At 40.3% G+C, this 20,377-nt stretch overlaps 1 protein-coding gene across 1 annotated transcript in view; it reads left to right on the top strand.

Moving 5' to 3' along the window:
- FLT1 (fms related receptor tyrosine kinase 1) overlaps positions 1-20,377 on the top strand; it is a 110,668-nt gene that overhangs the window by 31,140 nt on the left and 59,151 nt on the right. Inside the window, exons 6-10 of the mRNA XM_038138267.1 lie at positions 49-185; positions 1,734-1,908; positions 3,820-3,937; positions 5,851-6,020; positions 6,423-6,582. Coding sequence (XP_037994195.1) covers positions 49-185; positions 1,734-1,908; positions 3,820-3,937; positions 5,851-6,020; positions 6,423-6,582 — 760 coding nt within the window. The remainder of the gene's footprint in view (positions 1-48; positions 186-1,733; positions 1,909-3,819; positions 3,938-5,850; positions 6,021-6,422; positions 6,583-20,377) is intronic.

The following is a 20,377-nucleotide window of genomic DNA, read 5'->3' as shown; positions in this document are numbered from 1 at the left end:
CCTCCCCTGCTGGCATTACTAATTGCTCTCCCTCTGTGTCACATGCAGCCAACACCATTTTTGATGTTCAGTTAAGCACCCCACGTCTCGTCAAGCTGCTGAAGGGAGACAGCCTAGCAATTAACTGCACTGTCACTGCAGCCTGGAACACCAGAGTGCAGATGACATGGACTTACCCTGGAGAGGTGAGTGCTGTGGCTGGAAGGAGGAAACCAGAGGTTTCCCACAGATCATGCTGCATCTAGCATCCCAGGAGGAATTCTGCTTCAGAATGCTTGCCATTGTTTGCATTCCATCATTTTGACCCTTGCTGACATGTCTCTTAAGGTTTCCTTTTTTTTTCCTTCTGATGCTTAATTTCATAAGTAAACATGTTTACACAATGTGCTCTGGTTATATTGCATAATCACTAGCAAACGCTAGAATTGTTTCATCTCTGGGAGCTTCTTTTCAACCTGATGAAACAAGAGAAATTTATCACCCCGTCCCAGGCAGGGGCTCTCTCTTGTGACAAAAACATTTTCAGTGAGGCTGTCTTCTCAACACATTCATTCCAAAGACTGGCAGACAGTCAGGCACCCGATTTGAGCATGTTTGGAAAAGGTATTTTGATTTAGCTAGCAAAAATCTCATTTGTTAAATGTCACACGAACAATTCTCTTGTTTTGACAACTACAGGAATGATCTTGAATGTGCTTCTCCACCCCCCACATTGTGAGCATCCTCATAAATATTTGTCACTTACAGAATAACTGCCAGGGAGTCCGTGTAAAACTGATAAGAAATTTGACATTAGCTTAAGGTTTACAACTCCCATTTCTTTCATGTCAGTTTGATTTATGCTGGTGATTCAAGTCAAGATCATTTATTATGTCACTCATTGTATCTAATCACAGGCTGAAATTATGATTGCATTATATAGGGAAGATTAATGCAATTGTTTATTGCTTACTGTAGCCATTTTCCCTGGCATTTTTTCACCTCAGAAATAAACAACTTAGCAACAAGAAATGCTTCAAATATATTATACTGCCCATTGCTGCCCTACCAAGCCCTATCTGGGCACTACACTTGTGAAATTGTACTTTGTTTTTATTTAGATGGTAACTGAAGGGTGCTCAGTGTTTATAAGACATCAACAATGTCCTGGGTTAAATAAACTTTGAGGCCAAATGCTGAGGGGGAGTTGCAGGAAATAACTCCTCAGAGTCACATTATCTTCAGTTCCACCCTGCTATTCCTTTGCCAAATCTAGTCCCTTTTCCGTCTGTAGCATTTCCAGAATTCTCCCCTCCTTGTGTTAATGTCCTTTTCTTTTGTGTGTCTGCTCCCCATGGCACCGAATCCAGACACCAAACTATGTGCTGCTCTTCATATCATGGATTCAGGGATTTTTAGGAGCAGTGCTGGACAATGGCAATGAGGAGCTGGACATGTTGATATGACAGGCTATAGAAAAGGGAGGATCTTCCTCCCTTTGGAAAAATACTGATTTGGATGCCGTGGCACCTTGGGTGAAGACAGGGATGAATTGCCCTATAAGGTTGCTTATATTTTTTTATTGTTGACCTTCCAGAAATGTTAAGCATCTGTTGCTTATCTGTGCTGTACAAAGACATCTGGGATTTTTTTTTTATTAAGTTATGGTGGCAGTACAGGAAAATAAAAATCTTAATACTCATGAAAATTGGTTTGATCAAGCTCTTTCTTGTTCATTTCTTTGGCTTTTATAGACAAGGAAAAGAGGTTCTGTAATGCAGCGTATTGACCAGAAGAACTCAGAGGCCAACATTTTTTACAGCATCCTCATTGTCGACAGAGTGCGGGATATTGATAAAGGCCAGTACACCTGCCACGTGAAGAGCGGGCCATCCATCAAGGCCGTCAACACAACAGTCATTGTTTATGGTAAGAGGTGGTGCACATCTGTGGAATATTCAGTGCTCGTGTACCAAGGTCAGTCGTGTGATGGTTTTGCATTGTGACACAAGGTGAAAGCCATCATGGGCAGAGAAAGGGAAACGAGGGAGGGAGGCACTCCAGAAGGGAAAACATGTGCCATTTCTTCCATGACTGTTTAGTACTGTTGGCAATAGACGTGTTATGTTCAATTTCATCACTTTTGTATGCTAAATATTATGATGGAGTTGTCCTCAGTCAGTTCTAGCAGATACAATCAGGTGAATTCTAGTTTGGGGGGGAAAAAAACACAAGAGTAATTTAAATAGAAGAATCCCACTTCTGCTTCTATGGTTCTTATGCATTTCTATGAAAAAGTAAACAAGAAATAAATACCCTAACTCTACCTGGAGCTGGTAGCTGGTAGACCATTCAAAAAATGCAAATAATTAATATGGTTTTACAGCAGGACCCTTGATCAAGTTCCTTATGGTTTGTCTGGGCCTTCTGTGAAATCTGGAAATTTCTGATATTATTTCAAGTGTATACTTCTTTTGCAATGGGTCTCTTTGGGAAGTGACCTTCTTTGGGACACCCTGTTACAATTAGAACTAGCCAGGATCTTTGGAGCACCATTGGTGTTAAAGACCAAGTGGGTGGTGGGTGTCCTCTACAACAGATGACTCATGGTCAGAAATGGATTTATTACATATTTTCAGTGGTGTATCTTTCCTCTCCTATCTGGAAGTGTGGACTAAGCACTCTGTGTTGATATTCTTAGAGAGAAATTTCAGCCCATTTTCTCTGTTTATGTTCTGGAATAAGGCACTGGGAACATAGGATGAATTGTGATAATCACTTACTGTATCTTAAACAGATAAGCTGCATCTTTCAGAAAGACAGGTTTAAATTAAAATTTAAGTCAGAGAAGTTGGAGATTAAAATTAGAGTCAGAGAAGCTGGGGCTCTTGAAGTGAGCCTGCATTCACATAAGCAGCCCCATCCGTAGGATGCCCATATTAGAAAGAACCTGTGTGAATAAAGGTTTGCGGAATCAGGGCTGTATCTTTATAACTTGACTTGTGTAATTAAACTACTTATTTGTCTTGTGCATATTATTTTCAATGTACGTGGTGTGATTAAATGTTGAACTTGTTTAATAGATTTCCATCATCCTTATGCAGTTCATAAAGTGAGTAAATATTGCACCCTGGGTACCATCAAAAGGATGCTCAAGCATTTTTTTATGCTTTGAATATTTTATTTTGCACAAGTTGGCAGGGAAGAAAGAGATATTTATTGTATGAATTTTATGTTTCATTGCCTCTTGTAAAAGCCATCAACTTGGCAGAGAGCTTGAGATAGGGGGCAGAGGAAATGGAAAAGAAGAAATTCCAGCAGGTTGTTGTTATTCCAGTGAAGTGACAAAGATTTGTTGGTTTGATGAAACAGCTGTTCACCAATGATACAGAAAGTTTCTGCTTTTTCTTCTGCCATTTCTCTGAAGGTCCCTTAAATCCTCTCTGGAAAAATATTTTCTTTTGGAACATTCATTGATTCTTGGCCTGTAAGAGCAGAAAGGTCATCTGATCATCCTCAGTTCAGCCTCCCACATACTACAGACCACTTTATATCTTGTGCCTTTTTTTCTGGCTGGACACAATGTGAATTTGACTAGAGTGTATCTTCTCCAAGCAGATTTATGCCCTGGGAACTGCCTCTCAGTTTCTTGAATATTTGTGGTATTCCCTTATATTTTATAGATGTCTAGGAGATTCGGCTCTATTCTTGCTGTTAACATGTGGGAGCATCTAAATTACTAAAGATAATTTTTATTTGGAGTCACATTTTCTTTAGTAGAGCTACTCATTTTGCAGGGAGAAAATCAGTAATACAAAGCATTTTCTTATTTTGTTTAAGATAAAATGTTCATTAATTTGAAACGTCGAAGAAAAACTGCGCTGGAGGCTGTAGCTGGAAGAAAATCCTATCGTTTGTCAATGAAAGTGAAGGCATTTCCCTCTCCAGAGGTTATATGGTAGGACAACAGTTACTTCCATGTATTCATCCTGGACCTCTTTTTATAATAGACTTGGGGAGGATTTTTTAGAGGTTTCAGATCAGCCTGGGGTTATGAAAACATGACTTCCATTTCACAAGTGCAAGAAAGGAGATATGGAAAGTTAAAAGCTAGGATCCTCAAATAGGTTGGATATGTCTCCTCTTGAAATCAATGGATGCTCTACAGCTAAATATCTCTACCAGCTTTGACTGAAGTGTTGCATCCAGCTTTACTCAGACCTAGATATGAAACCTCAACTTGCTTTTCAGACAGTAAGAGAAAGAAAAGAAGGCTTTCATTAAAATAAATTATTGACTTGAGTCATACAGACATGCACTATTGCAAAAAAATGGAAGTTGGTATTATTATGCAGTGATCTGCAGGTTGTAGACCTACTGCAGCACAGCACTCGCTGGATCATTTATTTTGTCTTGTGTAAATTGTGTTAAGAAATTTTTGGAACAGGTTGTTTTGGTTTTTTTTATTAATCCAATCCACTTTCATATGCAACAATGTTATCTATTCATGTTCTCAAGGATTTTTTTGTTTAAATTATTTAAAACACCAGTAGCTCTGGCTCAATTAATTGCGCTTTAACAAAGGGTCTATGACAAGACTGATTAAGAACACGAACTATACATACATGAATAGTGGGAGTTCATGTTATAGCCAGGAATTAATTTTGCTCCAAAAGTGTTGTCCTGTTTTACAAAACCTTTACACTTATGGCTTCATGTGGAAAACTGAGGGGTGAGTGTGACACTGATGCCTGCCATTTATACATAATTTCCTGTTTTTCCAGTGTTTGGGTTTATTGACTACACATATAGATCCAAAGCTTCTGAATGGAAAAAGATCTCCAAACATTGTAACAATTTTTTTATCTTTTTAATTCAAAATTGAGGTTGGTTAAACATTGGAATAAATAGTCCAGAGTGATGGTGGAGTCTCCATTCTTGGAGATACACAAAACCATACTGAAAATGGTCTTGGACAACCTTCTGATCTTGCGTTGTACAGGACATTAAATTATTTCCAAAGGCTTTTTCAGCTGCAGCTATTTTGTGGTTCTGTAAAATACCCACACAGTGAAATGCCTGAATCTGTAAGTCCTTTGACCAAATTTTAGTGCTCATCTAATAACAATAACATTTTTTTCCCTAAAAACTTACTTAAATCTGTGAATCATTTAGATCAAATCCATCATTATAATGAATATGTGTTGCAACCTCCTACTAACATCATGTTAACCTTCTTGCAGCTTGTTAAAATGCACTTTGCACTGTAGTTTAGACTTCGAAGAAAAATATTTTGCTTCAGGAATCTGTGTGTGAGCAACAGTTAGTTCTTTCTACATTGATTTTCTGTTATCTTTAAAAACATTCACTTGATAGCAGGATATCTGATTCTTAAGTGCTTATCTAATCTACTTACTCTTCCTCTTCCTAAAATCACAGCTGTGCTTAGAGTACTGTAATACTTTGTCCCAGGATGTATTCTGAGGTCATAGAGAAATGGCCAGTGCAAGATGATGCAACCTTTATTTCTGTGACCAACCCTTAGCCAAAATAGTTGTTTTTTAGACTAAATGACGGTCACAGCCACGGACAACAATCTTCAGAGACAGAGTTGCGATTTTCAGCAACTCTCAAATACCACAGAGCCCCAAGAGTCAGATTCTTATAAATTTTAATATATAGAATAGTATTCTCCAAAGTGGTTTACAAATATAAGCAATCTTATTTGAAAGGAAAGGAAAAGCCTTTGGTAAACAGAATCTCAGACTGGAAATCCCATCCCTTCCCAAAGATTGAGGAATATGACGTAACATGGGTGGTTTAAGCACAAATGTTTTTCAGAATTTTGATTTCTGGAATTCCATGAAACAGGTTAAAAGATGGGCTACCTGCTGCTGAAAAATGTGCCCGGTACGTGGTTAAAGACTATTCGTTAGTCATCAAGGATGTTGCTGAGGAGGATGCTGGAAACTACACCATAATTCTGAGCATTCGACAGTGGAACTTGTCGAAGAATCTTACAGTCACTCTTACTGTGAATGGTAAGTTTGTGGCAACATGTTCCCATGCTTCTCCTGGACATGCTCAGTTTTCTCTGAGCTTGATTGTCACCAATCTTGCACACATCAGGGCATTGTGGGTTTTCTTACTAACTTCATGGACCTAAACTCAAGCCTCAAATGCAGGGTGAAAGACCCATCTTTGAACCAGAAGATGGACGCTGGTTTTCATTAGAAGTGCTTCTGTCCTCTGCAGCCACATATTTGCTCCTGATGACTTAAATGTGTTACTAACCACTCATCTGACTTAGGACTGCTGTTTTCCTTTGGCCTCCTGGGGATTTTTCTTGTTACTCACACTGCAAGAATGTAGTATTTTTATAATCGTGCAATATGTTGGAATTAAGCTGCTTTTAATAGCTTTCCAATTTTTACCCTTTCCAGTGAAACCGCAGATATATGAAAAGGCCGTGTCATCATTCCCTGATCCCAATCTGCATTTACTAGGCAGCAAACAAGTGCTGACATGCACTGTGTATGGTATTCCTCCACCTAAAATTACATGGATGTGGTATCCCTGTAAACAAAACCATTCTAAAACAAGGTAGGACAATGTCTTTACTTTTATTTAGCATGTCTTCTTTTACTACTACACTTAAATATTTTTTTTGCAAGAGTAAATCTTGTTGTAAACATTGCTTAGTTAATAAAAATTGTCTACTTTTTGTCGATATATTTTTCAGTAGACATGTAGTCACAATGCAACTATTTCTCCATCATTATTTGAAAATTGAGTGGCTATTCAGTATTGCTATTTGGGTTTATTTACAGTTCACTACTATTCATGCATGCAATATTAGTCCAGAAGTGATAATTGCTTCTGCATTTTCATGAGAGAAGACAATGTCTTGTGAAGTTCACACGCTTTCACATGGAGTTTTCCTCCATGCTTTTCTCCCCTCACTGTGACTCCTATGTGTAGTTTCTTTTGAAATCAACAGAAAACATTGTAAAAACTTCTTCCAATATGAAGGTCAGATCTGTCCTGTGATATGCTTAGTCACAGATTCAGTTCAGCAAGCTAAATGTGCTCACCATTCTCCAGATGATGTTTAAAAAGGGTAAAGAATAAATGGTACCATGCAAGCTTACTTGACGCTGATGCGGTGCTTACTGATCCTCTTTTTACATTTTAGTTTTCTTTTGAACTCTGTTTCTTGTGATTAGGAGTTTGTGTTGACGCACTTATCCACAGGTCTTCCTGCACGATGAAATCTGACACAAACTTAATGATTAACACTCAACCTCCACAACAGCATTATCTTTAAGTTGCTATTGGAGAGTTCAAACGGGCAAGGTACTTGGATCACAGCCCAGTGAAGATATTTAAAAACCTGACAAGTTTAAGACACAACATTTTCTCAGTTTCAGTTGAAGAATAATCACATTCCACAAGATTTCACTTTTTTTTAATGCTTTCATAGAACTGGGATTTAGCACCAGGCAGACATTTAAGTACATGCTTAACTGCAAGGGTACAAGACATGTCCGCCAACTAAACAGGACATCTCAATGCTGAGGGTCTCAATACTAAACATCTCAAACTAAGGATACTTGTAAGTGCTTTGATATCAGTGAGAGAGTGGTCAGCACTTCCTAGAAGCAGAAGTTATTTTTCCTGCTGTGTCCTTGGGATTATGCTAATGGCTGTCTTTCTGTGCCCTTCTCACCAAGAGGTGGCACTAGCAATCTCTCCACTTGCTGGAATAGGTATTACCTGGAATTCTCCATTTCAAGGACAGGTGAGAGCTGCATTTCCTCTGTCTGGTATGTTACCTTACAGGGACAAGTTGCAAAACTTATTTTTGCTAATAGATGTAAGAGAAGAGAAATCACAACATCTTTTAACTAGAGAAACCTTGAGAAAGGCATATATGAAAATTTTCAGTCTTTTCGTTTCTTTCAAGAGTTTATACAGCTATGAATAGTCTGGATTGGAATCCAGTGCAGGACTGAAGAAACAGTTGGTTCTTCCTTGGGATTCGAGGTGGTGGTCATCTGTTGTCAGATATTTCCTTCTGTTAGCAAGCACAGGTCTGCAGTCCAGCACAGGACAGCGAGCTTTCAGAAAGAGGAATTGACATTTGCATGCAGGTGTTCAGTAATGTGCTGAACTGTAGACTCCACTAAATGCTGATTAGGAGTGTGTTTGAGCAGGTGATCAAAGGAGAAAAGTAACAGTTTGAATCAGCTATTGGCTCTGTTACAATGTTTTTCCAGACTGGCTTCCAAATTGCCTTCATAATTGTTCTGTGATGATTCCCTTTAACCCTCTCTCCTTCCTTCTCCTTTAAGTACTCATTGAAGATGTAGCCTGGAGAGCACCATTTTTAATGCTTTGCCTAAAAGGAGTGGGATGATTCCTTCTGAATAATATGAAAATTAACTACTGCAGAAAGGCAGAAATACCTGAGTAATTACATTTTGTCTCCTGCTCCAGGAAGGGAGCAGAGTTGAGTACTCCAGCTGCTGGCACACCTTGCTCAGGCTGATGTCTGTGCAGGTTCAGGTGGTCTCTGTGAAGAACTGGAAAACCCTTTAATCCCACGTCTTTCATTATACTTCCCTCTTTGTGTGATGGGAGGTTTGCCTAAACAACAGATTTAATGTGTGTGTACCTTGTGTAGGAGATAAGAACATATCTTGTTCTGCCATTACAGCACTTTTTTTATTTATCTGCCCAAAGCCAGGTTTCCAATTGTAAAATGCTGCTCTGTTTGTGGTCAGGCAGTGCTTGTTTCTGTACACAGGTGTACCAGGTACTTCAAGCAATGAACCCCCATGGGTTACCCTTCAGTGTGAGGTAGTAGAGATTCTCAGGAAATTTCTGAGTCCCATGTCACAGGACAGAGTGTGCACTCTGGACAAAAAGATGCTGTTGCTGCAAAGACCTTGCAGGACACTGTTGGCTCCAAGATCTGTTTGCTCCAATATCTCTTTATATGTGTGCTTAACTTCACTCCACTTGAGCACTGGCGCTGCCAGCTGGAGACTGATTGCCTAAGTTAGATGCATTTATTTTTGAAGGACTGTTCCCTATGGCCTCCTTTAATAGCAACCATTAGTTTGTGTAGATACTTCTTTCATTTTGTTTTCCAAGCAGTATTTCAGTTACAAAAATCTAAAAATACCTCAATGAATTCCATTGCTTTTAATTGCAGATATAGTTCAATGATTTCTGATTGATACAGTCAATTTGCATCACTCTTCTCTCTGCTTCACTCAGGCCAGTTGCAGGAGACTGGCCAAATTAAATAATTTCCATAGTTTCCTTAGTAGCAAATAATAATAAATAAAAAAGTGGTAAAATTGCTCAACAAATGAGAATTTTTGAAATATGGAAAGATCAACATCATTAAAAATTCCCTGTTCTTTGTTTTCTGTTACAATTACTTTGCTTAAACCAACTCTTGCTATTAACCTTTTTAGCTAGCTAGCTAACTACATATGTAGGTGGAAAGATTCTCTTCTGATGTTCACCCAAACAAGGAAACATAGAAGAGTCAAGGAAATCTGTCTGGGGCAAAAAAGCAATATTTGGAGTTTTTTTAAGCTTATGCAGAGCTCTTAAATTTAGAGATGGCAGCCAAATGACAGTAGAAGATGCAATGCAAAATAAAATGAAAAGTCATTTAAAAAAAATCAGTCTGTCTTAAATGACTGAGAAACTGCTTTTCCAGGGCTATCTTACTGCAGCATATGCTGCTGCTCTGTAGCAGACACATTCCCAGGCTGGACAGCCCCCAGGTGTGTTCAATGGATATAGAAAAGCACAGCCCTGTGGGACACTTGTCCTGAAGTGCCCAGCAGCCTCCTTAGCCTCCTTTCTACCACTCTGGAGCCATCCCATCCATCCTGAGTTTGTCTAAGGCTGGGTTGTCAGCAGAGGTGTATGGTGGCAGACAGCAGCAGGGCTTGCTGAGGGTCTCCAGAGCCAGACAGGCTGGGATCCACCTAAAACAGATCAGTTCTGAGGCTGCAGAACAAACGTCTGCATGCAGGGAACGTGCTTGATGTTAATGGCTCTTGACCTGAATCTCTTCAGTAGACGTTGTTTATCTTAAACTGACCTGGCAGGAATTGCCAAGAAAGGCATGTGGGATACTGCTATTGCTCACTGGAAGCACTGGCTTGCTCAGCAGCTGTGTGGTGTTGTTTGGGGCCAGTTTCTCTCCCTGGACATTTCTACGTGGGCAGTTCAAGACAGATCTTCAACCTCTGCCCAAGGTTTGACTGATAGGCCCTTCAGAAATGGCAGACAGTTGCAACACTGAAATTTTACCACGGGTGTTTCAACTCTCCCATCACCTTGCTGCCTCTCTCCTCTTGAGCTATCAGTTTTGTTTAGCCTCAGACTGAATGTTATGTCATTATTTTACAACCCTGCCATCACATAAATGTGTGGTTTTTTGGCTTTTGGTTTTTGTTTGTTGTTTTTTTTTTTTTCCCTCTGCATATGTTTGCTTGAGGGAGAGAGAAATCTAACAGTGTTATGGAGTTGCTTACAAAAATAAAGTAATTGGGGAAACTGGTACATAATTCTCTTCTCTCCTGACTATAGTGTCAAGATATGAACTCTACTTGGTTGTAAAACCACCTAATGATGGGATTGGAGATGGAGAGATGAATACATAAAGTATCTGGGAGGAAAAAGCTTGAGGTGTTTCTTGAAACTTCTGCAGAGATACAGAAAGACTGAAACTATCATAATGACAGTGCATGGCCAGACTCCCAGCAGCTTCAGTGAAAGAGGAGGCAGGCCATGTGTGCATAGCAGTCTAATTGCACTTCTGCATTGTTTATGTCAGGGTATTAATAAGGGATTGAAAGGCAGAATCATTAGGATGTGCTTGGATAGATGATCTGGGGAAACCAGATTTGGGACATCAGTGAGGTATGTAAAATGAACAAGTAAAGAACAAATGTTAATTGTACTTAATTAGGAATGTACTGAACCACCCAAATTTAATTGTTGAATGTCTGCAAACATTGATGCCCATTAGCTTGCCCACAGTGACTTGTTTTGTTCCCTGTGCCACCTTCTATTTTCAGGAAGGGAAAGTCCGAGTCTTTGGAGCTGGTATAAGTAGGTCAGATGCCATTAACAAACAGGTAGTTCTAAAATGCCCTTGTTTAATTTGACATGTGGCTGAATCCTCAGCTCTCCCTTCACACTGGCTGAGGCTCTGGCTGGTGGCCTTTGTGCCTTCCACCCTGCGCTACAAGAAAATCACCTTTCAACAATCTAGTAATGTAAAGGTACTTATGGGTACACCAAAAATCCTGCTAGCTATTCCCTTATTTTGGTGAGGTTGGGGAAATAGATTAGTATAAATAGAAGTCAAACCCTGTGTTTTTTTACGTAACTTTAAAAAAATGCAGAGGAACTGTCATGGGTGTACATTGCTGCAGCGTGGACAACCAGGGAACTCGAAGCCAAAGGAAAAAGAGGAGTGAAACAGCATCTGATCTGCTTCAGCCTGAATAAGGAATAAGCACAAGTATCTCATTCTACACTTTCAGTGGAAGCCAAAAGCCAATGTTTGCTTGTGAACACATTCTTTCCTCTGAGTAGACCTAAGTCCCTGTTTTCAGTAACTATTATGGAATTTATAAAATTTTTAATATTTTGTTTGCAAAATGCCGTTTGAATCAGATCTGGCACATCCGTATGTTTACATAAGCTTGAGAAATACATGCTTTATACTGAGTAGAGTTTGCCCCATTCTGTCCACAGACAAATTTATTCTGCAAGTATAAATTACTTCATTATGGATCTTAGTTGAATCAGAACCTTAAGCTTTCAAGTTTCAATATTGCTAGTTTCCGAATCACTTCAAATCAAATTTTTAAAAAATTAAAACAAGAAGCATTGTATTATTTATTTTGTCATTGATCAATCTTCAAACATAAGAGCTACAGCAGGATCCAGATGGTCAGGGATACTCTGCTTAGTATCCCGCTTTTATTCTCCCTTGCCTATGTTGTTTTTTTTTTTCACTTGCTCTTCCATTTATTTTTTTCCCAATTTCTTTTTTTTTTTACTTCTTGCTGCCTTCACAGGGTGGTCTCTTGGCTTTCCTATGTGCAGTCTGACACCCAGCCTAAAGGAAAAACATTTAAGGGTCACGTAGATGGTGGCATGTTTCTGCTTGATCTTTTGCTCCGTGTGGCCCAGCCCAGAGGAAACAAAGTGTGTGACAGGCTGTACGTGGGGACTGCACGACGTGAGCGAGGCCCCGCACGCTGGCAGTGTCCGAGCCAGTGGGGAGTCCCAGCCCGTAGCCAGAAGCCTGCTCCTGCACTAGCAGGGGCTCCTGGCCAAAGGAAGGCACCAGGTCAAGCCCTGTGTGTGCTTAGGAGTGATTATGAATGGAGTGCTATTACTGGATCGAGTACACCTTTTACAAAAATATACAAACTTTAGTTAGCATCCTCTTTCCTTTTGTGTGTATGCCTTTCAAAAAGCCTTTGCAGAAGGCTTTGAACAGGCATGTGAGGTAGGATCGTGCTCAGAAAAAAATATTCAGTTAAAAAATAGAAAACAGAGGTTAAGAGGGAACAGCCAGTTCTTGCAGCGTAGGGAGGTGATCAGTGAAGTTTTTCAGGAGCCAGTGCTGGGGTCTGTACTTGTCAACACGTTCAGAAATAACCTGGAAAAGGTGGCAAGGAGGTGACAGTGTTTGCTGATGATGACAAGTTGTTCAGATTTGTAAGGATGAGGGGCTGATTGCAATGAAATGCAGAGCTCTATGAATCCGGGTATCTGAGTGAAAAAATGGCAGGTGAAATTCACTGAAGATAAATGCACATGATATACATAGAAAAAATCTTGCTTTCATATGTAAAATACATGTTAAAAAGCTGTTGGCTGATCATTACTACTACAAAGAGGGATCTGAGTGCTGTGATAGATGGGTTTGTGAAAGTGAGAACCACCATGAGCAGCTCAAAAAAAAATCAAGTGTTAGGAATTACCGGGAAAGAAACAAAGACCACAGTACAGAACACCATGATAACTCCACAAATCCATAAATTATCCATGTCTTTTATGCTATGAGCATTTCTGATCCTTTCATTTCAAAGGATGCAGCCAAACTGGGAGGTACACCAGGAATAGCATCAAAAAGGATCAAAGGAATTTCAGAGAATGAGAGGAATGTGTGAAGGATGAGTTAGGAGGGAGATCAAGACTCTTGCAGACTGAAAAAGAAGCGACTTGGGAGCTACAGGATAGAGACTTACAGATTTGTGAAAGACACACGTCTGAGGATCAGTTGTGTATATATTTTCCAATTCAAGAGTTAGGGGCCAATAGATGAAGACAGGAGGAGCAGAATTTGGAACTGAAAAAGAATATAGCTCCTCGTGTAGTGGATAGAGTAGTTGTGAATCTCCTTGCCAGAAGATTTTGGGGATTTGAAAACTTTCTAAGTCTTGGAAGAAACAGTCTATATTGCGGGAAGTTCCTGAGCTGATAATAATTGGTGACTGGGGGAGTATTAGAAGGAAATATCTGAAGTTAGTCCCACTCTTACTCATCCCCAACCATCTGCATATGGTCATTGTTGGGACAGGATATGGGGTAGATGGATCCTTGGTCTTACATCCATGCCTGTCAGTATTTTCTCTTCCTGTTTTCCCTCTAATCAACTCCCCTCTCTCCTTAAAAATGTTTCCCTCCATTCTTTCTCATCCTTTCCTTGTTTTCTGCCTAGACTTCAGTCCCTCACTCCAGTCAGCCGAGAGTTGCTCCCAGACCCCTACTTGAAGAGAAGCTGAAAACAAATAATCTTGAAAAACACAACCTCAGTGGGTCAACAGCTCCTCTGTCTGCTTTGCTAATCATTGGAATACAGAAAGGGTGAGAGTTGTGCTTCCAGCCTGTCAGCAAGACAGGCAGTATGAAGGACTGCGTAAATGGGCTACTGAAGAGTTACTCCTTTCTAGACCCAAGAGGATCCAGACAGGACAGAAAAGGAAAAAAAGGGGGATTTTGGCATTCTGAGAAGGAAGGAGTTGTGAATACATGGATCTTGGAATATTATAGATGTAAGGTTATGTCTAGAAGTTGAGTGAGCTATTAGAAGTGAGTTGTGCAAGGGAAATAATTTACACTAGAAGGGTCTAAACAATATCTTGGACTTTATTTCTAGGGAACATAAATTGGAAATAAAAAGAAACTGAGTACAAGAGTGGACTTTGTATGTAGAGATTTTGTGGACTTTCTCTTTAGGATTCTGACTGTTCAACTAAATTGCAAGATCCTCTTCCTTGCAGTACTACAGACTCTCAAAATCAAACAATTTTTTCCCCTGAAAGAAATTCTAGGTGCTTATGAAAATCTCGTGGGATAATTCTATACTTCCAGTCAACATCCTGCTTCTCTGTGCAGGACATGATTTTTGTTTTTGCACAGAGAAAGTGGAGGCTGAATCACAGCGGTTTCATGGGAGATGAGAGTTTAGTAAAGGAGGGAAGAGAGTTGTATAACAAGGAAGGAAGGTAGGTTTGGCTGAAATATGATGGTATTCTGTGTCGGTGAAGAATACTAAGCAGTGTGAAGCACAAAATTAAAGATCAAAAAGCAAAATATAATCTTCTGATAAGACAAGGTGATAAAATTTCAGCCTCAGTACGCCTAGACACCTGAAAAATTACTTTCAAATGCTGTTAGGTTCCCTAGCAGCCAGAGGTTTCAAGTAATGGCAAAGAAGTTGGAAGCAAAATTATTTTTTTGGTGACCCTCAGCCTCAGTCTTCTGCATTTTTTGTTGCAAGTAACTGGTATTGCAGGGTGCTCAGATGTGCAGTTAAAGAAGTGATTTTTTTCCTGTGGAAATCAGAGTATGGGCTGATGAAATACTGAAAATTAGGGTAGGTAACATTGCTGTTGATTTTGCTGCTTCTTTTGAGATAGCTCAGATCAATCAGCTTTCCAGGCAGCAAACTGGAATAGTTAAGGGTAAGTCATAATGTTTGGAAAGGATGAGTATGAAAGGGAAACACCATCCAGTTATCTGGCTGAATATCAGTAATAGCAAGAAAGGCAATGTACAGCTGTCAAATGCTTCCTTTTTTGATAGAGCCATGAAAGTACTCAACAAAGCTCTAAATGCCATCTACCCTGCTCTTTTCAAAGATACCCCCCAGGAGAATGAGGTTTTGGAACATCAGGGTCCTGATCCTAAATAAATAAATAGAAATAAACAAACAAACAATAAACAATGTAAAATATATCCAGTTCCTACCACCTGTAGTTTTCCTGCTAGCTCCACCAATGTGCATATTAGGGAAGGTGTTTGGGATGAGCTCCCAGCTGCAGTTTTGCCAGTATTTCCACCTCTAACTGATTGGTTTTGACCTAGAGCAGGAGCACCTGGACCATAGCTTCTTAGAATCATAGAATCACATGCATAGACAAAGCTGGTAGGGAGCCAGCACATGTTCTCCTTCCCCCACCCCCATAAAGCACGTTTTACAAACTCTACATGCTCCCTGCTACTATTTTTCCTCTCTGTTTCCTGCTTCAAACTGACTCAATATTCCCAAGGACGCATGGCTACACCAGCCCTGTGCTATCAATCACACGGCACTGGACGCTGAGGTGCAGAGCAGGCATGGCCCATGCCATTCAGATTTTTTTTGGTAACTTGCAAATAAAAACCAATTCCTATGTGTTCTTTACAATTGCAGGAATTTCCAGAGTTCCTGTCTTAATGTTAGTGTCATCGCCATTGCCTCTTAAAAGATGTGAGTCAGCCCAGCTTGAATTTGTAGTAATGTTGCCCTCACGCTGCTAGGAATTGCTGCCCTAAAAAAAGGATAGCTGCTGAGAAAAGTATGGTGACTGCCAATAGTCACTCTAAAAAATGGGCACTCTTGGTGACAGGATGGTTTCCTCTCCCTCCCAACAAATACTACCCCGATGAATGAGAGTGTGAGTGAGGCTGCCAGGGGCTTTGCCAAGAGGAATGCTTACTTAGAGAGTTGAATGAAGTTCAAGTTACACGAGGTAACGATTGCAATGGCCTCTGGAATCACACAGGAGGGCTTGCGAGGGAGAAGCTGGGAAGACAAGGAGACAGAAGATGAGTATTTTTCCAACTGATCTGTGGATTGAGGCTCTTTCACTGGTATTTGTTGTTGCACTGCTTGAACTGAAAACTGCAGTACTTTGGCATGGAGAAGATGTGTTTGGCTGGGCTGGATCTGGGGCTTTCAATCAGAACTGACTGTCATACGTGAGGTCAAACCAGTCTATGAGTAACTGGACAAATTGTTTACCTCATCTCCCATGCTCTGCTATAAATCACCCAGCAGCTTTTCTTCTGAGACCAGTAGTTTCATCGGCAGGACTTTAGCTTGGAGCTGGTTTGTAGTGGGATTTCACTGAAATACATCAAGATGACATGAAGTACACTCTTACCCTGGAAATTTTCCCTGTTGATAGTTATAAATACACCATGCTATTGTGCTTGGCATGCTGCATGCTCGTAGAAGTGAGGGCTCTGAAACTCATTAGGAAAGGGAACGGGCCACGGAGCGGAGCGAGGACAGTGTGAAGCGAAGGCTGATCTCCACAGCCTTGTCCAGAATAGGCCATGGGAGTTTTCTTATCTTGCTTTGGCAGGAGGTGCTGCTAGCTTCCTGTGCGAAATCACGAGCATATGCTGCTTTCCTCTTGTTGTTTGGCTTCCTCCGCTACACAAGACGGTTCCCAGCACTGTGATTATCTTTGCATCTTCAAACATGGCACACTCTGCTTCCTGAAGGGCTTGATGTATTCTCGAGTAGCAGGCTGGCTCCCCTCCCCCCAGCCATTTCTCCAGGGCCCCCGCGGGTGCCAACTCCACACATCACAGACCTTTTATAAAGCTGGACTTCTGGTTGCATAAACCCCCCCAGCCTCTCCAAATCCATGTAAATTCCTGAAGCTCTGCGTGATGAGCAATGCTGACAGCAGAACTCACCCTGCCACAGGCAGAACCACTCTCACCCCTCTTTCCCCCTGTGCTGGTCTTCTCTGAAAGCCTCACAGAGAATTAGTGACTCCTGTTTTTACAAAAGAATAGCCTTTTTCTCAGGCTCTTGACACAAAGGCTGATGTGTGCCTGTGTGGGTGAACACCTGCAAATGTGCATGCCAGCACGCATGCAGGCATATGGGAAAAACTACTTAGAGTGTGATTAACCTGAATGCTCTGCTCCTACCAGCACTCCACTAAGGCAGCAGAGTCTGATTACCTCACTTTGAGGTTGTGTAACTTCTATAAACTTAGGTTTGTACACACCCCTGTTAGTATTTCTTATGTGGGATCTCTACGTATGCAGAGATGCACCCACAAAGTAGAAACGTGAAAGGGTCTGCAGGGACAGAGGTGGAAGAAATGCATAGAAATGTTCTGGTGGAGATCAGCTTGTTTATCAATCCCTGTGCACGCTGTGTGCTTGTTCACTAACCCGGCAGTAACCCTGCTGTAAGATTTCCTGAAGATGCAAAGCACCAAGGCTCATCCCACAACAAAACATTTCAGGAATTCATGTACTCTGGAGATATCTGGATTAAGATTGAAATACCTCAAATGCAGTGGGATTTCCCTGCAAACACAGACAGTTCCTGCTAAAAATGCAATGCCCTTGTTATTTTACTGAGTGGGTAGTTAAAAGAAATTGGTAATTTCCTTGAAATCAGAAAAATATGCTGCTGATGTTATGTGAGGACACACTCTATGCAACATCAATTGAGTTAACAGGAAGATGATTGCCTATTTTGGTTCCAGCCAGCATGGATTTTTGTGTTTTCATTTTTCTCTTTCTTTCCAAGCATCTGTGCTCAACACAAACATTTGGTTTGATGATTACATCTAAGTTCAGCAGAACTTCTTCTCTTTCTGTTACAAAATGCCAGTTAGAAGCTGAGGTCAAGTTAAGAGGCAGGACTTTGGACTAATTTTCCCCTTCCCCATCTCTACCTGATGCTGTTGGCTTAGGTAGCATCTTTCACATGGCACCCCTGGCAGCGGTAAGAGGTGGGATGACTTGGAGCATTAACCTGAGTAGCCAGCTCAGGATAGTGGACACAGCTTGTGTGCTGTCCCTGAGCTATTTTAGTGTATTTGAGGTTAAAGTGAAGGGATTTGGCAGCTGATTAGAGGAAGCATCTGGTTCTGCATCCAAAGGGATGAGTCTGAGTCTTGTCCTAGACTCTGCCTGGCAGCCGTGCTGCAACTGATCCGTAAACGTTTGCTGATCCAGCAGTCGGTGGAGCCAACGTTGTGTGTACAACAGTACTCACACCTCCAGCTGTGTGCTGTTGGATGTAGCATTCTCAGCTTGATTGTGACTCCTTTGTTATTAAAACCATGGATAACAGCTATGAAGCGTATTTTATTTTCTACTCTAATTGCATTAATCGCCATTTTGGATATAGAATGGAATGTGACGTCAGTAGAGTTCACATATATGCCTCCAGGGCTAATACAGCACTTTACATGTGTTTTTCTCGTTATTGGGATGCTATTGTAGTTATGATGGTGGTTTGCATTCTGGTATTAATGAGTAATCAGCATCTCATTGTGCTAAGCATCAACTAAGACATACCACTGTCCTCATCCCTAAGACATGGCAAACTAAATATATACAGTCTTTTTAAGGAATTGTGAGGAAGACTATAATAATAGCAACTGAGTCTAGAGGCTCCAGAGCTGTAAGAAAGGAAATTGAAGATGCTTTTCAGAGATGTACAGACAGCTTCTGAATATGTGTTATGCCTTCTTTCTGTCCTTTACCAAAATATGTGTAAGGACTTCTGTGGTAAAGAGTACAAAATTTCAGCACTGTAACAAAGAAACATAAATGCATTCTGTGGGGATGGTGAAAAAAATAAATTAGGGGACACCTTTTAATATGCATGAAGTGGGATTTTGGTGTCTCTGTTTTCCTGTATAGATTGCATCCAGTCACAAATGTGCTTTTGATACTGCTTGTTTATGTGCCTAGCACCACAAATTGAGTTTTGATATCTTCTATGGCATGAAAATGTTACCAGCTTAGCCAAATTATCATGCCTTCTGTGTTTTATTCTTGTCACAGAACCAGACTTCTTAAAGCTTTAAATGTGCAAAATAAATGGCATCTACCTTTCTGAATAATTTAAACCATTTTTCCCCATATGAGTGCAGCAGGTGCCCTTATTAATGCGCCTGTCTTTCATTCACCCTGGCCTCAAAAATAATGTGTTATAAGTTGGCTTCTAAAGCAGAGTCTGAAAGACATGGTTGTGTAGGTAGGGCTTTCCTGCCAGGCTCTTGCTCCCTGTCCTTTCTCCATGCATGAATCTCCATTGCCTTCTCCTGTTTTTTGGGTTTTTTGTCTTTTCAACACACTCATCCTTTCAGTGCACATTGTGAAATTTGGGCAGCCAAAGTTATTATCCAAAGTCGTTATTTCTTTAAGCTGTAATATCTGCTAAGTCATTGGCCAGTTTGACGCAAAGCTGCACAATTAAAAACAGGCATGTAAAGCTGGTGTACCATTGGTACTCTAAACAACACAAAGTTTACTGTGCAAAGCAAACTGCATAGCTGGCTGAAGGGAAATGAACCTCATTCTTTGTTCAGGATTGCATCATATTCTGTTTTTCAGTCACTGGGCTTTAAAGTTCATTTCTCCAAACAACTGTAATACAAGTCAGAACTATTTGACTATAGATATGACAGCCATTATCTTTCAAATCCAAGGAACATGGTGTATTTGAAAGAACCTCATCAAGCTGAAGGGTTAATCTCTGCCAATGATGCAGGAATTTAACAAGCAACAACTAAATTCTGCATGAAAAACTGAACTAGATATTCTCAAAGAAGAACAGCGTCAGGCAGCACTTAAGAAGCATTCCAATGTGTTTATATCCATGTGTACCAAATCAGACTCTAAGAAACAAATTATCTCTACCATGACCACACCTGAATGTTCTGATTACAAGCCAATTTGTTGCATAAGGCAAAAACATTTTATCTCTGGGACTTCCATTCATTAAGATGTATTTGATTTTCTTCCAGTTAAATTATCATTTAAATCCCTTTTTCATTTGGGTATAATTCTGTTTAACTTCATTTTGTTCATTTGCAGGGTTACGCTTGTTTTTACTTTGTGTCTTGTAATCATTAAGCCTCAGTATTAATATCGTGCTGTTTTGTAAACGGAACTAAAAAAATATTCAGAAATGAAAACCGGCATAATCTTTTGTTAAGGCAGAAAGAACCTGCACAGAGTAAAAGAGCATCCAATGCATTATGGAATGCATCTTGAAACAAATATAATTTGTCTTGAGTTAAAGGCT

Source organism: Motacilla alba, chromosome 1 (genome assembly GCF_015832195.1).
Source record: "Motacilla alba alba isolate MOTALB_02 chromosome 1, Motacilla_alba_V1.0_pri, whole genome shotgun sequence".
Classification (NCBI taxonomy): domain Eukaryota; kingdom Metazoa; phylum Chordata; class Aves; order Passeriformes; family Motacillidae; genus Motacilla; species Motacilla alba.
The sequence above is the reverse complement of the archived record's forward strand: the minus strand, read 5'-3'. Positions and strand labels throughout refer to the sequence as shown.